General features: G+C 47.0%; 12 protein-coding genes across 12 annotated transcripts; 7 read left to right on the plus strand and 5 right to left on the minus strand.

Moving 5' to 3' along the window:
* The first annotated feature begins 1,540 nt into the window (after positions 1–1,540).
* FOXG_14536 (uncharacterized protein) lies at positions 1,541–3,144 on the plus strand. Its single transcript, XM_018394591.1, has 2 exons — positions 1,541–1,973; positions 2,032–3,144. The coding sequence occupies exons 1-2, from the start codon at positions 1,655–1,657 to the stop codon at positions 2,694–2,696; spliced, it is 984 nt and encodes a 327-aa protein (XP_018254109.1). The 5' UTR covers positions 1,541–1,654; the 3' UTR covers positions 2,697–3,144.
* FOXG_21574 (uncharacterized protein) lies at positions 3,094–5,781 on the minus strand. The gene is made up of 4 exons (XM_018401919.1): positions 4,617–5,781; positions 3,974–4,564; positions 3,600–3,919; positions 3,094–3,547 (listed from the first exon to the last, which is right to left on the minus strand). The coding sequence occupies exons 1-4, from the start codon at positions 5,585–5,587 to the stop codon at positions 3,381–3,383; spliced, it is 2,049 nt and encodes a 682-aa protein (XP_018254110.1). The 5' UTR covers positions 5,588–5,781; the 3' UTR covers positions 3,094–3,380.
* Positions 5,782–6,321: 540 nt separating this feature from the next.
* Positions 6,322–7,047, plus strand: FOXG_21575 (uncharacterized protein; the record flags this gene model as incomplete). The annotated part of the gene is made up of 1 exon (XM_018401920.1): positions 6,322–7,047. One exon carries the CDS (start codon positions 6,322–6,324, stop codon positions 7,045–7,047), a length of 726 nt encoding a protein of 241 aa, XP_018254111.1.
* A 69-nt stretch (positions 7,048–7,116) lies between these two features.
* On the plus strand, positions 7,117–7,608 carry FOXG_21576 (uncharacterized protein; the record flags this gene model as incomplete). The annotated part of the gene is made up of 1 exon (XM_018401921.1): positions 7,117–7,608. The coding sequence occupies one exon, from the start codon at positions 7,117–7,119 to the stop codon at positions 7,606–7,608; it is 492 nt and encodes a 163-aa protein (XP_018254112.1).
* A 2,100-nt stretch (positions 7,609–9,708) lies between these two features.
* Positions 9,709–10,194, plus strand: FOXG_14537 (uncharacterized protein; the record flags this gene model as incomplete). Its single annotated transcript, XM_018394592.1, has 2 exons — positions 9,709–9,931; positions 9,986–10,194. The coding sequence occupies 2 exons, from the start codon at positions 9,709–9,711 to the stop codon at positions 10,192–10,194; spliced, it is 432 nt and encodes a 143-aa protein (XP_018254113.1).
* FOXG_14538 (uncharacterized protein) lies at positions 10,151–12,167 on the minus strand. Its single transcript, XM_018394593.1, has one exon. It carries the CDS (start codon positions 12,140–12,142, stop codon positions 10,508–10,510), a length of 1,635 nt encoding a protein of 544 aa, XP_018254114.1. The 5' UTR covers positions 12,143–12,167; the 3' UTR covers positions 10,151–10,507.
* A 109-nt stretch (positions 12,168–12,276) lies between these two features.
* Positions 12,277–13,951, minus strand: FOXG_14539 (uncharacterized protein). Its single transcript, XM_018394594.1, has 5 exons — positions 13,554–13,951; positions 13,239–13,505; positions 12,972–13,189; positions 12,814–12,924; positions 12,277–12,764 (listed from the first exon to the last, which is right to left on the minus strand). Exons 1-5 carry the CDS (start codon positions 13,740–13,742, stop codon positions 12,470–12,472), a joined length of 1,080 nt encoding a protein of 359 aa, XP_018254115.1. The 5' UTR covers positions 13,743–13,951; the 3' UTR covers positions 12,277–12,469.
* Positions 13,952–14,072: 121 nt separating this feature from the next.
* FOXG_14540 (uncharacterized protein) lies at positions 14,073–15,050 on the plus strand. The gene is made up of 2 exons (XM_018394595.1): positions 14,073–14,555; positions 14,627–15,050. Exons 1-2 carry the CDS (start codon positions 14,145–14,147, stop codon positions 14,966–14,968), a joined length of 753 nt encoding a protein of 250 aa, XP_018254116.1. The 5' UTR covers positions 14,073–14,144; the 3' UTR covers positions 14,969–15,050.
* Positions 15,051–15,285: 235 nt separating this feature from the next.
* On the minus strand, positions 15,286–15,918 carry FOXG_14541 (uncharacterized protein). Its single transcript, XM_018394596.1, has one exon. It carries the CDS (start codon positions 15,866–15,868, stop codon positions 15,503–15,505), a length of 366 nt encoding a protein of 121 aa, XP_018254117.1. The 5' UTR covers positions 15,869–15,918; the 3' UTR covers positions 15,286–15,502.
* A 275-nt stretch (positions 15,919–16,193) lies between these two features.
* On the minus strand, positions 16,194–17,591 carry FOXG_14542 (uncharacterized protein). The gene has a single exon (XM_018394597.1). The coding sequence runs from the start codon at positions 17,388–17,390 to the stop codon at positions 16,590–16,592; it is 801 nt and encodes a 266-aa protein (XP_018254118.1). The 5' UTR covers positions 17,391–17,591; the 3' UTR covers positions 16,194–16,589.
* Positions 17,508–18,779, plus strand: FOXG_14543 (uncharacterized protein). The gene is made up of 2 exons (XM_018394598.1): positions 17,508–18,141; positions 18,190–18,779. The coding sequence occupies exons 1-2, from the start codon at positions 17,832–17,834 to the stop codon at positions 18,573–18,575; spliced, it is 696 nt and encodes a 231-aa protein (XP_018254119.1). The 5' UTR covers positions 17,508–17,831; the 3' UTR covers positions 18,576–18,779.
* Positions 18,780–19,064: 285 nt separating this feature from the next.
* Positions 19,065–19,597, plus strand: FOXG_21577 (uncharacterized protein; the record flags this gene model as incomplete). The annotated part of the gene is made up of 2 exons (XM_018401922.1): positions 19,065–19,474; positions 19,540–19,597. 2 exons carry the CDS (start codon positions 19,065–19,067, stop codon positions 19,595–19,597), a joined length of 468 nt encoding a protein of 155 aa, XP_018254120.1.
* Positions 19,598–20,026: the final 429 nt, after the last annotated feature.

Below are 20,026 nucleotides of genomic sequence, written 5' to 3' on the forward strand. Positions count from 1 at the left end.
GCTCGATCCGTACAAGAAAAAGCTCGTTAAGGCCTGGGTCGACCAGCACCCTCACTTTGGTAATGTGGTCACCTCACGGGTTGAGGGTATCCATGGGCTCCTTAAGAGCCACCTCAAGAAATCTACGCTAGATCTCTTCGAGGCGTGGAGAGCTATGAAACATGCGCTTCTTAATCAATTATCTGAGCTGCGCTCCAACCAAGTCAGGCAGCAAATGCGAATACCAATTGAGCTCTCTGGATCACTATATAGTGCCATACGTGGCTGGATATCTCACGAGGCTTTACGCAAAGTTGAAGAACAGCGGAAGCGGCTTATGAAAGAAGACCTGCCTAGTTGTACCGGTACATTCTCTCGATCCCACGGCCTCCCTTGCGCCCATATTCTCAAGGCTCTACAAGAGCAAGGCCAAACCCTTCGCTTGGAGCATTTTCACCCGCATTGGCATTTGAGTCGTCATGGTGTTCATCAGGTGCTATTGGAGCCTCGACACCGATCTAATCGAATAGCTGCCGATTCTACCACAAGTAAATCGCAATCGAGCACTCAGAGAGAACCAAGTGCATTCGAGGCAGTTCAGGCAGCAGCGCAGCCAAAAGCACGACCTACATGCAGTAGATGCCACAAATTAGGACACAAGATGACGTCAAAGGCATGCCCTCAACGGTACGAGGGGATTTTGTATTTGTCATCATCGTCAGCACAGGTAGAAGCAATGCCAGTGGCACTCTCGCCAGCATTATCCGGGGAAGCACGACCAGCAGCAGCAGTATCTGCATCTGTATCATCTTTGCAGGAAGGGGAACCACTGGAAGACCCATCATCAGGATTATCCGGACATGCTGGGTCTGGCAGGGATGATACTAGCTGCATTGTCGTTAGTATAGAGACAGCAGCATCATCGGCAGTGTCATCAGCAAAACCATCGACACAGGGAGGGAAGTCGCCAGTAGCATCATCTTCAACAGCATCAGTGGCGCCGACACTAAGATATGATGACCCACAAGCCATCTATCGGAGATATGTTGCTGCTCGAGATGCTTGGTATAAGGCGCAGCCTCGTGGTAGCGTCAAAACTAACCAGCAGTATCGGAGGGCGTTAGGTCTACCTTTGCGGTATGACAAAGCAAGCTACCAGTGGTGTCTTGACTGGAAGCAGATGGGCAAACTCTGTACGACACCGACCGGATCTAGAGATTGGAGTAAGGAAGAGATGATGGCGTACCTGGATTGGAGTAAAGCAGAAGATGATCGGGTGGAGGCTCAGGTAGCGGCAGAGATGGAAAGTAATCCATTTTCTAGCAGAAGAGGCTTGCGCGACATCTGGGAGGCGGCTGAGAATGATGGAAAAGAGCAGCAGGAATTGTATTCAGCTTGATAATTAGGAATCATTGCAGTTCTGAATCTCGGGATTCTGAAACCCGCCAGCCTCAAAACTCGAAATGCAGTTGTGGAGTTGTGCCAAATTGGGTGCTGACATAATCCGCACGCCTACGCGTGCAGAAGTGGAGAGGCGCCTAGGCGTGTCCCTATGGGGCCCCCTGGGTCCATCGTGAAGGATTGAGGCTTAGCGGATGCGAGATTTGGGCCAGATTAAGACCCTTTTTCGGAACGGTCAGCATCACTCACTCATCATCGGCAATCATCTGATCCAATGGCAGCCACTGAGTTTACGTTTCTGACTGTTGATGGCCATGGGCGCCCACTCGAACCCGGTAGTCGAGTCTCGATTCGGAGTCGGTGCATGAAGGGCGTCAATGTTCGCCAAGGCTCGCGCCGATCCAGAAGAAAGGCGCGTAAGGCATCCGAGACAGTCGCCGCAACTAAAAGTCTCGGGAAGAGTACCGAACTCCTAGAGATTACGTCTTCTTATCAGTTAACAAGTTGCGGGCCCCTTGTAGAGTCACTACAGGTCCGAACTGATGAGCTTGGCTTTGACTCATCTCGCCTGCCATCTACTGTACTGCGATTAGGTATGTATTGTAGATCCGCATCACAGAGTCGGTCGTCAGTACTAACGGGAGATTGTAGTCGTCAAGTACAATGCCTTGCTCGATGCGGCATATCCTCTTGAGATATACCTCGAGAACACAGACGTCCAAGGACACAGAGTGACCGACGACTTGGCCTTACTGAACGAGAACAAGACTCTGCTAGAGTCGATATTCCTGGCTACATATGCCGTGGATGATTTATGTTCTGGAACCAAGCTATCACTTCGATCGCAGCGATTACTCTGCACCATCCTCTCGTCTTTGAACAGCAGTCTTCGCAATGCTTCAGCACAACAATCCTACTCCACCATACTTACCATATTGATTCTGCTCTTTGCAGCTGAGTCGTTTCGAGATTTCGATGCTGTTTCAACACACCTTGACGGACTGACGAGGTTGTTGGAATTGCGTGAGACAAAGCCGGTGCCGTTGGACTCTAAACTATTGTTCAAGATCCAGCAGGTCGATCTTAGGATGTCGTTGGCGACGGGTCGGGCCACTGTACTTTCCTTTCGACTATTCATATTGCCAACAACCTGCCAGTGTTGTTTGTCTGTCAAGTATTTTGCCCTGGTTGATGGTGCATCCCGCGTTGATGAGTTGCTATCAGACATTACAAGCTTTGTCAAATCATGCGAACCGATATCAATCGTCAAAGTCGAAAAGGATTCTCAATTGGTTGGACTTCCAATCTCAGGTTAGCACGAGTCAAACTCTGTTGATCGGTCTGGGAGCCGGTCATCTCCCTGTCGTATCCGAAGCTCTGCGACTTGGCATGCTTGCCTTTTTATCCACACTCTCGCGTAGTCCGGTGCGGAAACCTCACCTACCAATATTTACCTTACAACTTGAGGAGTGCTATTTGGCTATGAAACAAGAAAAAAATTCCTACATGCCATTGCTTCTTTGGCTGATGTTGATGGGGTATATCTCTACTATCGACACATCGAGCTCGATATTATCTTCAGTATGGAGATCTTCTGTTGAACCAGATCTCTCTTGGGAAACTGCGCGAAAAATGGTTGGTGAATTGCCATGGATTGAGATGATACATGATGAGCCCGGAAAACTAAACTTTCGGCACCTACAAGCTCGAAAGGGCGATATAGGATCTCAATATTAAAAAAAACACATAAACCTCAGATCTAACACAATCCCATCCATGTGGATCCAGGGTTTTCCTGATTGCCGATAAATGGAGGCTGTGGACTAATAGTGATTACAGTCATGCCTGGACTGAGAATGTCTGATAATAGCGATTTAGTCCTAGGTATACGCAAATATTTAACAGACCTTAACATAGTATAAAGCATGATGAGCTTTTCACCTCTGAGAAATGAGTGTACCTAAGTCTCAGTGTTCCAGACTTGATATATACCTGACCCATTATCTAATAGGTACATGCTCCCCAGTAACCTGTGTAGGTTGTCGATTACTGGACCTGAAGTAACAGCCATCTCGATGAGCTGATTGATTGTACTGTCCCGATCTCGGCATGATATCGCTCCAGCTCGCAAGACATTCCCAGCAGAACTCATGGCGACATAGCGTACCTGTCATTGAAGTCAGAACAAATCAAGTGGGACTTCTGGCGATGTAACTCACAAGTCATGTGAAAGCAACCTGGGCCTTTCTGTGTATTGACTCCGCATGAAGGGCACTGCTTGGTGTTGGCATTTACCCAGTCTCGAGTTTCACGGAACCGAGGGTCTCCATTCTCCTCCATGCTATCAAACTCTTCGCAGGTCAAATCATTATGCCATTTCATTTGGTGCTCAAAGCACATCTCGTAGCCACATTCCTCGCATGAGACGTGGTTACTCTCGATTAGGTCATGTATCTGACCATAGGAACAATTCTCAGCAAGACACCATCGAAAAGAAGGCAACTTGCTCAAAGCCTCAAGTTTCAAGTATTCATCGTATCTTTAAGCGTATTAGAATCTCGTTTTGCTGATAAATACTAGAAAAAGTACTTACTTCGAAAATGTCTCTTGTCGCGCATATAGTTTCACCTCGTCGTATTCAAGTCGCCGACCGCAATCGGAGGAAGGGCAAGTAAGTAGATGGCATCCAGCTCTTCCATGTTGATCAAGCTGGGCTTCAATATAGTTCTCTAAGCACTCCGTGCAGAAGTCAACAGTATGAGAGCACCTCTGTTCAAGCTTGAGAGGGAAAGGAAGAACCTTCCACTTCCAGTCCCCATCGTAATCACTGCAAATGGTATCCCATTTGCTCAAGGCTTCGCCAATTAGATCATAGACAGGTTCAGTGCAGATAGAACATTCAACCGGAGACTGTTCTCGTTGCAGAAGCTGTGTGAAGATGGGGACACGCAATACCTCGTCAGTGCCATTCAGCTCGAGGAGCTGAACGAGGCTGGAGTTCACGTCGTGTGATACACCCTCTCCCAGAGTATGTAGTTCTGAGATCGCAAGATCACGCAATGGTTTCATAATACCATTCGAAGTAAGGTGTTGATGTAGGCGCTTGGCTACTTGACGTGCTTCTAAAGTTGGCTGCGGATCAAGGCTGTCGAGTACTGACACAAGATGCTGTGCTGTATCATATCTATTCGGGGAAGGTTAACAATTTGAAGCCAGGTCACTTTGTATATGCCTACATTCTCAGTTTTTCGTCTGCACCCTGGACTTTCGTGAGTCTAAGTAGTCTCTGTAAAGTCCCACGATCATGGATAGGGATATCAGCCGAACAGGCACCGCACGGACATTGTATCAGAACTGTTGACCCAGACATTTCCCACCAAGTCTCAGGTAGCCCCTGTATAGACTTGAGAACAGATTCAAGATGGCAGACCAAGCAGACAGAAGTCCTACAGGTGATAGGCCGTCGGAGACTTGTGGAAAATTCGTCGACTAAAGGGTATGAAATATTGGGCGTGGCTTGTTCGAACCTCATCTTGTGACAAATTGAGCAACGGCGCAATGATATTGAATCCAGATCTTGCTCGTCAAACCAATCTTGAAAGGAATGAAACAGCCTTCGAGCCTCATCAGCACTGAGGATACTGTCCAAAGGACTCTTTACATCAGACGCAGCATTCTCAATTTTGGAATTAGGTAATCCCTCCTCTTGGATTGCGTTGTAATTCTCGTAGATAGACTCTGATCTAGATAGTAGTTTGCTGATGATGATGCCTCTTTGTGTTGTTTCAAGCATTCCTGGCGGACGCCCGGCAATCTGCGCTCGCAGCTTGTCAACTTCATCTGCCATTGCCCTTTTTTCGTTGAGACTTATATGTATATCAATATTCATTTTGCAGATTTTCTGTAGCAGGGATATTGATTCTTCAATCTTTGTCGACATCTGAACCTTTAGGGCCTTGTTTTCGTCTAAAAGATCGTTTATCGTGCCTTGCAAGTCTTCGATTTGCTGATGCATTTGATTGAAATTGTTGGCAAGAATATCAGTTATGCACTCTGCAGATATACTTGGTTCCGAGAGTTCATCATTGCACCCAAACCAAGAAAGCTCCGAGAGCCTCGGGATGTGCTTGGCAATGGCATGGATAGAATGCGGCAGCTGAGTTTGACTAGCATGAATGTCTGATTGAATCTTTTGGAAGGATGACATATCTAAGATGACGAAAAGTGATTTGTAGGATGCAGAAGGCTGGGAGTTTTGGTGGTAGGAATGGTAAGAGGATCAAAATGAGTGGAATCCACGGGAAGAGCCCCCCTTCTTATTGTCAAGAGGAGACCAACGTCACAAGTGAAGGCCTCTTCCAAATGTGCTGATATTCAAGTCCTACGTCTCATGTATGTGGCAATATTCTGGCCACTGCAGCCGGATAAACCTGACTGGATGACAGAGAGGTCGGCCTCCTGCATGCATAGCGGGCCCTTGAAAAAGTAGATTGTCAAGACATGGCGGAGCTTGTTGGTTCAGCTTGAGGATGCATTTCAAACCCCGCACTAGATAACACTTATTACAGCACTTATCTTACATTTCCATGGACGGATCAAACTGATGAACCTTTGTGTAACCGATAGCTGTCACCTTCCTGCTTGGTCGTTGACATCTATTTATTTCACGATGCCAGCCCACTAGCTGACCTTTACTTTTTCAAGGGACATGCCTGCAAGGCTGTAATCTTTCACATAGATACGAATATATCAGTCAAATTGACCAATAGGCTCCGATTCGTGTTACTACAGATGTGGACTTGGCTACTCAGCTCGGCCGAGGTGCACTGCCTGGATCGCGTGATCGCGCCACCATCCTGCATGCGTACTGCCAACACACAATTGACTCAGGAGGCCTGCCAAACGCTGAGGCCCAACATGCAACTCGTAAACAAATAACTCATGTCGCCTCCAACTTCTCCTCTTCATTTTACTCAGCACTTCCTTTCAAACATTTCTACAATGGTCGAAGTCAAAGTCAACAAGAATAGTAAGCTATGCTGTACAGTATGCTCTGCTCCTTTCAAAACCCATTCCCAATTGGCGAAACATTGTTTAGATGCAGACCATGAAGGCAATCAGTGTTGTGAGCACTGCATCAGATGGTTTCGCAGCACAGAAGCCTTGTCCCAGCATAACGAAGCAAAACATGGGAAGTTACCGGCGGTTGTGCCATCTCAAAACCAAGTGTTAAGCGTCTCAACGCCTCAACCTCCACAGCAATTTCACTTCCAAGACCAAAACTACAAAAGACTACCACTACTAGATATGGCAATTATATACGACCGTCTCATTCTCAAATGCCATTCTTCTGAGCGCCTCAGAAAGGAGGGCTATGTCTTGGGGAAGGAAACTCGTGAGAACGCTAGACAGGCCGCTATCACGAAGCAAACCATTATGGCTTCTTACCCGAGCTCTCTAGAGCCCAAAAGAAAGGCAATCGCTCTAGATTGCGAAATGGCAGGAGTCGTAAATGGTGAGAGTGAAATCATATCCATCTGCGCGATCGACTTTTTCACTGGCGAAGTTTTGATCAATTCTCTTGTCAAACCTAATGAGCCCATCATTGACTGGCGTACCAACATCCATGGTATAAGGCCGGCGACACTCGCTATAGCTGCATCCTAAGGACAAATTCTCTATGGTTGGGAAGCAGCGCAAGAAGAGCTACTCAAGCATATCAACACAGAGACAGCAATGGTTGGACAATCTCTCCAGCAAGATTTAAATAGGCTACGAGTATCACATGAAAAGATTTTCGATACTGCTATTCTTACAGCAGAAGCGGTGTTTGGAACAGGTACTCCCTTTGGTCGTCGATGGAGTCTTCAATCCCTCTGTGCAGATTTGTTGAAATTTCGTATTCGACAAGGTTCCAACACTCACGATGCTTGGGAAGACGCTATGGCGGCACGAGAGGTTGCGTTGTGGTGCATATGCTACCCTGACAAGTTAAAGCAATGGGCAAAGAGGGCACGCAAGAAGCACATGGCTGAAAAAGCGAAACGAGCGGAGCGCAGGCGAAATAAAAGGAGGAACATGTATTACTCAGCGCCTGTTCCAGACGACGAGTATGAGGATTGTGGGTATTATCATGATTATGGTGAGAACGAGGATGATGAGATCCTTCGATGGGAGGATGTGATAGAGTGGGAAATGTGGCCAAAGTCTCCTCCCTCTTCTGATTAGCGTTGCGAGATAAGCATCTTTGCTCCATTTTCAACTGCTGTTTTCTTTTTTTGTTTAAAAGGCTTGATGTAGTTCTTCGGTAGTTGTGGTGATATGCGATGATGTTTGCCAACGAAGGTAAAGACAACGGCCTAGGGCTTACTTAGTAGGGTTAGTAGACATCTAAACTGTATGTCCTTTTCTATACTACGAATTTGCCCCTTCGCCCTAACCCATTGGCCTCGGTTAAAAAGATCTGGGCTATAATCCTGCTGTCCCATCTCAACAGCATGGTTCCATGCTATCTCCCTATCTATATTACAGAGATCCACAGGCAGCTTTATATTATAATAAACGAAGTATAGACCGTCCTCCATTAGGGTTATATTTAAAGAACTATAATAAAGAATAGTTAAATCTTATATATCCAAACATCTTAGGCTTATATCTTATTTTACTAATACCTAGAGTATACCCATAGAGCATTAGGATAAGGTACTAACTAGAAATACTAGGATTAACCCTTTCATAGAATTAAAATTAATACATATTATATAACTAGAAAGAAGATTTAATAGTTCTTAGTTAACTTGGTTTATAAAAAAGATAAAAGCACTAAGATATACATATACTAATAATATATTTTTTTTCCCCTTGCTGTCAGCCTTGTACGAGGCCATCGAGCTTTTTAACTTTTCTGCAAAGGCTTAAACAGTGAGACCCCTATAGCAGGCCATCATCGCAGAATTCAAAATTATATAAGGTTTATCTGCCTTAATGGCGCAATTGCTGCCTTAACCAGGCAGTATTAATGCCAGCTCTCAGCAGTTGGGTTACCCTTCTTCCTTCATCCCATCCAAAGGACTGGTCTTTAAACGACCTTTGAAACATACCGCGCCTGGTCCATCCATCACACTTCAAGTACGTTCCCCGAACTGACTTCCTCTTCTGGTCACACTTGCTGACATCAATCATAGCCACTGACATGATGCCTGTACGCAACAGCCTGCAGCCCGATCAGGGCTATTGCACAACCAACCACAATCTTATCGATGTAATCGGACCGGTACTAATAATACACTCGCCGTGGTGTATAAGATAATACCTTAAATTCATCTTATAAGCACAAACTAGTGAAGGAAACTGTAGTTGAAAAATAAGATTCGAAAGATTTCATGTGTATTACCTAAAATAATCACCTTTCCTTATGGCGTAGGTTTTGTTATTAATCCTTATAGTAAAGATTCCTCTCCAGTTTCAAAAGTCCATGTCACATGGCTTGGCATCGATGCAGGAGTCGACAAACAAACAGGATTTGAACTAGAATAGTGTCTGTCCATAATTGGTCCTGCAATTAAATTTGCCCTCGGCTGAAAGACTCTTGAGAGCATTGTCTTGGCCATATGTTATCATGTGTTTAAAATCTTGGGTATCAAAACCCAAAGATCTGAAGTGCCCTTTCGGGTTGCATTTTTCTCTCAGCGTGACCCTACTTTTCATCTGGTCATCCACTAACGGCGACTAAACGCATCAACAGCTGACAAGACTCTATATTTGGGCACACCGCCATGGACTTGACTTGGCCAAGTACAGACATTACTTTGCGGTCCTTCCAATCGCGCCCGTTTAGTTCCATGAGAAAAACAAGTACTATATCATGGAAGCATGGAGTTCCTTGTTGTGAATCACAGGCAAATTACCGCGAACTGAAGATAAACACCAATCGCTGTGAGAGTCCTGCCTAATCAGGCAAAGTAGGCATGAAACGGCGGCCCGAGCCTCGAGAATTGCCACCATATTCTGTTTAGGTCGGTATTACTCGCAGGGCAGGAGTTCTAATGATACCAGGGGTCGGCCGACTTAACTAGCCAAAGAATTTTCAGCTCAGTGGAGCAGCTTCTCGATTCAGTGAAGGCCGCTGATGTAAGCGCTTGTAATCGGGTAAATGAAACAAAGCTGCACGCAAGATGGATATCACGTCCTAAGCTGACAGTCCAGCCGCTAGGTATTGGTTAACAGCTTGGTCCTTTTGCGAAAATGTGCATTCTCGTATTATATAAATATGCGGTGTTTTCGTCAAGAGATATCACAACCCAACCATCCAGCCTCATCACCACCACCATGAAGATCACCGCTTTTCTCACTGCCATCCTCGTTGGCGCTGCCTCGGCCGCCGACACACTCTACCTCGTAAACTCCTGGAAAGGCAATGAGATCTCCAGCGGAATGGCATACTATGCCGACGGACATGATGCAACCGGCGGAACCGGAGGCTCTCGTCCAGATGACTACGTCGATGTTACACACGGAAGCCACATCATTTGGGAAGGTCAAGCCGTAAAGGGTAAGTTCTTGTTCCTTCTACCCTTCACAAGCAAGAAGTTGACTGGAACCCCAGGTACCTTTGGCACTGGCGTGTCCTTCACGTCAAACATCTTCGCGGACGCGGCTAGCAAGCATGATAATGCCTGGGCTGGCACGGGCACCAACGGGTACCATACGTATAACTGCTGGAAGCGCACTGGGCCTGTTGGTAAGCCTGTTGTGTTGTACACCGTGGATGGTTGGACTGTTGAGACCGTCTACTACTGCCGGCCTTTTAATTAGTGGTTTGGATGCCTATGTACCATAGTGACTGTATATACTCTGGCCATACACCCCGGCTGGCTATTGGCTCAGGCAATGCTCGCATAATTAGACTATTTCTTGAATCTAGAATTGTTGAGTCGGCAATTGAATATGGTATCTATCAAGCGCCACAGGAGCTGTCCCTTTGGATCCGTCTTGTTCTTTCGGACGTGGAGTGTCGTTGTGCATAGTCAGGAATCAGGAATTCTATGTAAAACAATTGACCTACTATTACTCTTTGCCCTAAAAACCTAAGCTTAAGCATAAAGTGTCGAACTAAAACCACGAACCTTCACTGTAACCCCCTCGTGTGCTTCGGTGAGAATGAAATCTGGACCACCGCCTGCGTCAAGTCGTCCTGTGGTTCAGCCGGCCAGTTCTTCGTTCTCCAAGCAATGAAGCCATCAGGTCGAACCAAAGAAGCACCGCTGGCCTCCAAACCAAACAACGTATCGAAGTCCCCCTCATTCTTCTCGGTAACACTGCTTCCAATATGCACAAACGTGATCTTTACGTCGGTCGCTTTAGGTGCCTCTGCGACAAGCTGGCGCCAGTTCTTGTCCTTTGAGATAACAACCCAGGATGTACCGAAAAAGTCTAGCGTTGAAACTTGATCTCCCTGCAAAGCGACGTGAGGTGCTCGAGTACCTGGTTGTCCGTTCCACTCATCTGGCCTCTTCACGGGAACAGATCCATCAGGACCACCGATGATGCCCCTTGAGTTGTAGAAATAGCCGAACTCCATCGCGGCATCATCCATGACCTCGACATTCTTTCCAGGCCATTCCTTGTCGACGACGTATCGCTTGTAGTCCTCCCTTGCAAAGATCTGGTCATGCCGGACATCTGCGACAGGTCTTCTCTCAACGTCATACGTATCAAGAAGCTCTGGCGATGATTCGCCGCGAAGCACTGATGCGAGCTTCCATGCAAGGTTATGTGCATCGGCTATGCCGGTGTTTGCTCCGTAACCGCCACGGTTTGGAGGGAGGGCATGAGCTGCATCGCCAGCAAGGAAGATACGACCAGAAGAGAATTTATCCGCGATGAGACCACCGATGTCCCATTTACCAGTGGTAATGAGTTTAATATCCTCATCGCGGAGATCCTGTACACCAGAAGCCTTGCGGACCATGTCGCGCTGGGTCGTGTCATCTAGAACAGCTTCAGGGTCGTCGACCTCTTGGTTCCAAGCTAGCATCCATCGCCCGCCGCCATAAGTGGTCATGAAAGCCTCGAAACCATCTTCGCGACCTTCAATCTGGAATTGACTGTAGCCGTGGTCGAGGAAATGTTGAAGAGGCTCGCATCTGAACATGACGCTCTGGAGCTTACGAAGAAGACCGACACCATGACGTTGGATACCGAGACTTTCTCGAATACGGCTGCGGTTACCATCGCATGCGACCATGTAACTTGCCTTGACATGGATTTCTTCACCGTCACTTCCAGTAGCATTAACTGTAACACCTGCACCATCTTGACTCCAGCCCGTAACAGTGAAGCCCAGTCTAAGATCCGCACCAAGCTCCCTCGCGCGATCTCTCAAAACAGGTTCAATGACATCTTGAGCGATAGCAACACCTTCAGTAGGAGAATACTCCGAAAACGAAACAGGCGGTCCACCTTTGGGTTTCTGCGTCCAGCCTTGCTCCTTCGTCCACTTGCCGGCAAGACTCTCAACAACGATACGCCGGGGTGGACCGCCTGACCATTGAATGCCTTTGAGTTTCGACTCTACGCCAACGGTACGGAAGAGTTCAATTGTTCGGGCAGTGTAGCCAATGGCACGAGGGTGAAGGGAGCTACTAGGATGACGCTCAATGAGAATTATGGGGATGTTGAGATGGGAGAGGAAGAGGGCTGTTGAGAGGCCGACGAGGCTACCGCCGACGATGACGACTGAAGTTTCGTGTGTAGTTGCCATGTCGTCTGAACAAAAAATAAAATTGTGGATAGAATGAGCGGTATTTTGATGGCGAGAAGGGATAATATATAGTCCCGATCAACAGTGCGGATCAAGGCCCGAAAAGGCAAGCTTCGGGTCCGACGTTGACATTGGGCTAGGGACGGGACGGCGCAGTTGGTTCGGGACCGGTGCCCCACTTCTCGGGGTCTAGACAGTCCGGCTTCGGGTGATCCAGATTTCCACCGAAAACCCTTTGAGAATGAATGCCCAGTTTATGCTTATTCTAAAACTACACTTCGTACTGTCTACCGATATCAGCCTCTGTTTTAAAGAGTGACTCTATGTTCAAACTTGCTGATGCACCGTGATGGAGTCTTGCGATCGACCGTGAGCATTATCTGAAGGCAGCTCATAGTAAGTATGCTTGGTCAGCTCCATCTCGTCTGCATTTGATGCAAGAACACCATCTGTTAAATGTCGTGAATTCTGACGAGATTTATTTCCCCACATGCCGGTCCCGTTCGATACAGGTTTTGAGGGATCAGTATTCCCGGTTGAACTCAGTTGCTTTAAGCCGAGCTTCTTCCAGAAAAGTTTGATCAGCGGACGCATGGTTGGGAGGCAGCAACAAATCACAGCGCTGATCAGTCAGTATCGGTTTTACAGCTGTTTCAGAGGGAAATACACACCTGTAGACTTCCATGCCAGTCCAGATCATCAGATCGACAGTACCCCAAGTTGGATCGGTCAGTTCAACGGTGATGACCTTGGTGAGGCGGATAATGGTGACGAAACAAGCACTTCGTTTATGAGCATGACGATCGCTATTTGGGGGAGAGGTACTCACAAACTACCAAAGACCAACATGATTGCGATCAAGATCTTATGGTATAGGGGTACCTTCAAAACCCAGATATACGGCAGAGGAATAATCATCAGACCAATGTCAGTGATGATACAACCAATGGCGACTCCAACATAGAATTTGGAAATATCGATGCAATTCTGGTTCGTGCCATCCCAGAAGCTCGAGATAGGCCAGCATGTTCGAATCGAGGGAACGTACTACGCCACGTCAGCATTGGCCGCGGAGCTTTTTGGTGGTGAGCCTTGCCGTCGAGATGACCCATGCAATGATAAAGGCGACAAATCCGTGGAGAAAATATCTCATGCTTGATACACCGAAAATATGGTAGAAGAACACCACAAGGGATAGTCTCGCACAGGCCAAAGCCGTCGTGTACATGATCTCATTTGCAACAATGGCCTTGAAGAAGTTTTCGATGTTCTTCGGACCGTCCTGCATCACCCAAGCAAGATGCCTCTCCAGGCCGAATCGAAGCCATAGCATACTTGTGATGAATACCTCAACAGTATTGAACTATAAGAAATGTCAGACACGTCAACTTCGGAGAGCCGAGTGGCTTACCGCTGCGAAATACGCAAGCCAATCGTCCCAAGACAGCGTCTTCTTCGTCAACCTCGATGAAAAGAACCGACACGGCACAATAATCATCATCAGAGCGAAAAAGGCAATGTGCGTCGCATAAACCTCATTCTGCCGACTCTCATTGAGAAAAGACTCATCGTCGGTAACATTACCTCCATCGACAGCCATGTTGCTAGCTCATACGAAGAGGAAACCATTGAAAAGGGAATAACAGCTAGAAGGCCCTTGGAGTAGATATGGCATAGCCAGTTTGATGATCATCGGGGGTATTCCCCAATTCAATTGGGTATCAAGAATGGCATGAGTCGGTCGGAAGCTAGGGTATTGTGGGGTGCATGACTCGGTCGCGAATTTGATGTCGGTATACTATTTGTGGAAAGACCCTGAGATTGCATGAGTCTCGGTATCTCTGTCAGAGCGCGGTTTCGTGAGAGCCAGGTTAATTATTGGCATGCATACGAAAGGGGACACGATCTACTGATTCTTGAACGAGTAACTATAAATCTGCGTTGCGCCACCAACACATCATCTGTGCGGTTGCATTGTCACTCACCCTTTTTGCTTTTTATCATGTCTCCAACTATCTTGGCTGTACCGGGTGCATGGCATACCGTTGAGTCATTTGAGCCCATAAAGAAAATCTTCACGCAAAAGGGATACCAATTCGTCAGCCAAAATGCACCAGGATTGCATGATGCAAACGCCACTTGTCAAGACGATGCTGAATCACTACGGACGAAACTCCTACACCCGCTTATTGAGGATGGCAAGGATATCGTGGTGTTGATGCATTCTTACGGCGGAATGTATGGTTCACAGGCTGTTCGAGGCTTAAGCAAGAAAGAGCGGGAACAAGCGGGTAAAAAAGGTGGTGTAATCGCCCTGATCTACGTCTCGGCTGTAACACCCGTTGAAGGTAAAACAACCCTGGACATGATGGGCACAGACGCAAAGAATCTTCCTCCGTGGGTTGAATACAACGTATGTGATTCAACATCCCCGCCCTGTGTCGCAGGGCAACCCCACAGACTAACAAACTCAAATCATCACAGGAGACAGCGGGCTGGGTCAAATTCACAGGGGCAAAAGAAACAATGTATCACGACATCTCCGACACAGAAGCAGAGTATTATATCTCATTGCTAAAAGACCAAGCGTTGAATAGTATGAACACGCCGATTTCTTATTCTCCGCTTACAGATGAGAATTATAAGGGAAAGGCAGGTTATGTTATCTGCGGGGCTGATCGTGTTGTGCCCCCGGCGGGACAGGAGATGTATGCGGCTGTAGGGGGGATCGACAGGAAAGTGACAGTTGAGAAGGCGAGCCATGCTTTCTTTGCTACTGCGGCTGAGGAGACGGTTGATGCGGTTCTTCAGCTGGTAAAGAGCTAAAGTTTCCATCCCTGTCTTACAGTTTAAAGGTTAGAATTAGAGTCTCAGATTAATCACAGGTATTTGAACTTTTAAGGATGTTGCGAAGCTATAAATGAAGCGTTCATAAGACGGCTGTCAAGTTGGCGACATGACGAATAACGTCCTTTTCTGTGCATTTTTGACGTCGGCTTTCTTTTTGGTGGTAAATTGGTTTCGGTACGACAATTTTCAATGCCGGGCCGACAGTTGCGAGACGATAAGATAAGGTGTCGGTAACCTCAACTTAGATAACCGAAGACATAGCCGCAAACAAACGCGGCATGGGAAAAAAAAAACGCAATACTAATATTTGATCTAAAGCGAGATACCATGAGTTTATACCCGTTCTCTATCAATTTCCAACACAAAAATAAACAACTCCAAGCTTGACAGAATCTAACACAACGACCACCCTAAGAATTGTTTCTTCCCACCAATGTAGTTGAGTAACTTAAAGTCTCCAAGCGGCCTCAACTTCGTTCTTTGTGAAAGTATATCCTGCATATTGTGAAATCACTTCTTTTCTGGCTCCTTTCCCAGCTCTTGAGCTTTATCAGACCACGAAATAAGAAACTTCTGGAGTGTACTTGGGCCAGGCATTAAGATATCATCCTTCCTCTTTCCATCCTCGTAAGCCATAAAAGACGGGACACCTGGAACATCAAGCTTTTCAGCAACATCGGATACTTCGTCGATGTCGAGTTTGGCGAGGGCGAAGTATTCCGGGTTGTAAGGGATTTGGTTGGAGAGCCTCTCGTAGATAGGGCTCATGGCCTTACAGGGACCAGCCCATGAAGCATTTGCATTGATGATGACGACTTTGTACTTCTTAAGGAGCTTTTCATAGTCATCTTGGCTTTTGATCTCAGTGACAGGCATTGTGGGGTTTGGTTTGGCCGGGATTGAATGACAATAGAGATAAATAGTTGGGGATATTTGACAGCAGCATCGGGGACGAGAAATTTGGAGATTATAACTAGTTTCAGCAACCATCGATACGAGACATGTGAAGACGAAATACTTTGTTGTCCAATCAGATGTTAAAGCGCTGAATCTTCGAGAACCATTACGACCCTTCAACTGGAATGTTGTCATGCGTACTCACTTATGCTAGCCTATCAGCATGGCGTTACCATGTAGCTGGTAAAGTAGGTGAACTATAAATGGCACTATTGACGAAGGGGCTTCAAAGTGGTGTGAGTTTTGGGATCTAGATCCCAGACTTCACAGCGGTAGATCGTGGGGTTGGTTCAAAATCATACAGTCAAACAAAGTCTAACTATAGAGTGGCTTCAATAGGGGAGGCAAGTGCCCGGAGGCTTGGGGATGCAGAGAGTTGCTCCGATTTTGTTCTGTGACACTATTGTCTCTGTTTCCTTTTATTGTTTCCCTAGTATCTTCCAGAAATCTCCAATGAGGTTAGCAACATCCTCAGCCTGATCCCTCACAACACTATGCACAGCCTTTGGAACAACAAAAACATTCTCAAATCCATGCTCATTCAGCTGATCCTTGTTGCACAAGCTATCCAGCTCGCCAAGCACAGCGAGTGATGGAATTCCCGTCTTCGCCGCCTCATCAAAGTGAGCATGCGAGCCCATTACACCGCCGTCTCTGAAATCGCAACGACAGAAGCTGTATGTCCCGGGTGCTCGCGCATCTGCCATTCGCGTACTGCCTCTGCGACGACCTCACCCTTGGCGACCCTTTGTTTCCAGTCTGCTGGCACAACAAGGTCACCGCCTTCGAGAATGTTCAACACGCACTTCTTTGCAGCATATTCGTCGTCTCCTTGAAGACAGGCTTGCTCATCAGGCGTGAACATGGATAGTTGTAAGAGGCCTGCGGGCGCGACGAGAGTGAAGCTCTTGACACGTGAGGGCCTGGAGGCAACGTAGCTGACAGTAGTGGCTCCGCCAAAGGAAAAGCCCACGAGATGAGCGGAGGGCCAGCTTAGATGATCCAGTAGATCGTCAATCAGCTGGTAGAATAGAGATGGTTCGTGCGGAACAACAGGTGTATCGCTCAGTCCGTGGCCCCAGAGATCGATCAGAACCATATGCGCAGCCGGGAACGATTTCTCAAGATCGCGGGCAAGGGGCAGCATGCCTAGCGCTGGGGTCTGAACACCATGGATGAACAGCACTTTATCAATTTTGGTGGTATCATCCTTGGATGACGAAGGTTTGATCTCGTAATAAGCAGCCTTGCCGCGGGGAGTCTGAAGGAATTGAGCAGCTGGCAGTAGCGCTCCGAATGTTTCAACGAAAGCGGCCTCTGTCGGCCCCGGAACTGGCGGCTGAGGCTTGTAACTCGCCCCTGGGCGCGGGAGAACAAGATCTTGTGACATTATCAATGCTTTTCTGATGATAAGTGGTGAGAGACCAAGGTGCTTGGTCATGCGGGTTTTATGAGGCCCGTCAAGACCAAGTGGAGCTTTGATAAGCGACCACGGCGGTCTAGAACATTGAGCTTACCATGATCCTCCTGAGATCCTTTGATACCACCTGCTTCAATAGAGTAAATAAGCGACTGGATTACTCTTAATCAAAAGGAAATGCGTCATGTATAGAGTAGACTTGTCACAGGTCTTTTTGACCGCTTCGACCGAAATCTTGATGATCTGGCAAATGAAGTGGAGCATTTATCAAGCTAGTCGGATCAGTTCCGACTGTTGATCCCGTGGAGAAAATTTGAGTCATCCTGGCCTCGGAACCGGACAGCTAGGTATCAACTCCATGCTGCCCAATGTCGAACAGGCTATCTCGTTATTCTTTGTCTGAACCTCAGTTCTCTATCACCAAAACTTCAGAGAAACAAAAGCTGGCAGCATCGTGTCATCATGTCCGAATCTTCAGATCCCGCGCCGAAATACCGCATCCGGCCCGGAACCTTCTTTGATGTTCCAGCCACAACACGGATTTATGCTGCATCATTTGGCAACGAACCATTGATCGACTTCTTCTTCCCTACCCGGCGGCAAGATCCCCTGTCTTTCTATACCTGGTCTTGTTGGAGATTTCAGCGCCGGTATTGGACGCCTGGGTATTCACTGACTGTCGTGGCTGATAAGCATGATCATCCCGTCGGCCTATCGTGGTGGAAGCGACCAACTCAGCCTCTAACACTTATTCAAAAGCTCCTCTCTCCCTGTAAGTTTGTGTAGTTGGTCTCTTTCGAATCCCTGCTAATTTTATCAGCGTTCTGGATCGGTTCAGTCGTTAACGCTTTTATCGACCTTCAAGAATATCTCTTCCCAGTCCAAGGTCTCAACAAGAACAACATGCAAACCTTTGAGCAAGCATTTTCTGCTGTTGAGCCGCATGTGCTGGACACCCCGCAAAGGCAAAAAGCGCACTACCTTTCTCTGCTGGGTGTCGACCCTGTTCTGCAAGGAGAGGGTCTTGGCAAGATGCTGCTTGAAGATGGACTTGAGAAGGTAGATGATGAGGACTCGGTGGCTTGGCTTGTTAGTCTAGCTGGTCTGGAGAAGCTTTATGCAAGATATGGGTTTGCTGAGGTGACGAAGGTGGAGGTTGAAGGGTTGCATGATTGGAAAGGTGGTATGGTAATGGTTAGAGATTGATCAGATTCTGAGAGCAGAAGCACAATGGAACGGATATCGAGGGTTCTCCCTATTTCTCGTGTATATGGAATATCTGTTATTGAGAGCAGAGAAGAGTATCAGAATGGTCTCAAGCCGAAACCAGGATCTCCCAAAACGAGGCTGGCGGGAGCCCAGGGTGCCTAACTATGCTGTGTATCTCAACTCGAAGACACTGCATTGAATACATGTAAGTCGGTCTCATATAGGAGTGATATGTTACTGCAGTCTTGATTTGCCGAATCGGCACCGAGATGGGCTGCAGCAGCCAGTCAACATATTGTATGGCGATGACGTTTAATCCGAGATCTCCGAAGAGCGTACAATCATATTAGGCATATGACACCAGGTATTTTTCTTTTCGTCCCTGCAACAGTTTTAGAAGTTGTATACTTACATCCTCTGCGCGATTCGATCCCACCTTCAAGTTCCTTGACCCTTCAAGACGTTAGCAAGCAATACATCACTACAATGAGTATTACACTTGAGGAGCACTTTCTCTCTCAGGCAGCACACTCGTCAGAGGTAGCTACAGACGACCCAATCCATGGGTTTCCTAACAGTGTCATCAACAAGCTCGTCGACCTCGACGATGAACGAATAAAGGATATGGATGAGAACAATGTAGCGATTCAAGTCCTTTCTCACACTCCCACGAATTTTCTCACAGCCGAGACTATAATAGCTTGTAACGATGAGCTTGCGGCAGCTATACGAGCGAATAAGCCTCGCTTCGCTGGCTTTGCCGGTCTTCAAATGAGTGATCCCGTCGCAACAACGCATGAGCTTGAAAGATGTATCAAAGAGCATGGGTTCGTCGAAGCGCTGATAGACAATCATTGCATCGGCAATTATTACGATGGCTCGACGTACCAATCTATGTACATCCTGCCTGGCCCCGTCAGAAGGCATGGCGTTTCCTGTTTTTTGACCAATCACTGTCTAGTTCTTTCGCCCTATATTTTCACAAATGGAAACGCACTGCGTTTCTCGTACTGCACTAATGAAATTAGAAAACCTAAAACACAAAACGCGTCGCGGTTCCGTCGGCTGACCCTTGTCAAGTTGTTGAACTTGACTACAGACCTAAACAACAATATTCATTACCATTGTCTAATGAAACTCACGTATTTATCATCTTTGTATAGTATCTACTCCATGTCCGCCATTCGACCCTGTCTATTATATATATATATACTTAGTCATAATGGCCCGCTCCTCTGTTCATAAACAACATTGCCATCCCACTTTACCCTTAGCAAAGCTACAGAAGCTCGAGAGTCTCAGCCTTTATTATAATTTGCCCGTAGCAGCTATTATATATACCAAATGCAGTTTTGCTCCGAGTCTTGAACATATATCAGAGCATCCAGGCAAAAGGCATGGCATTGCTAGGTCTGCTTGGCATAGCCTTAAGCCCCTCCTATACTCGT

Source organism: Fusarium oxysporum, chromosome 12 (assembly GCF_000149955.1).
Source record: "Fusarium oxysporum f. sp. lycopersici 4287 chromosome 12, whole genome shotgun sequence".
Taxonomy (NCBI): Eukaryota; Fungi; Ascomycota; class Sordariomycetes; order Hypocreales; family Nectriaceae; genus Fusarium; species Fusarium oxysporum.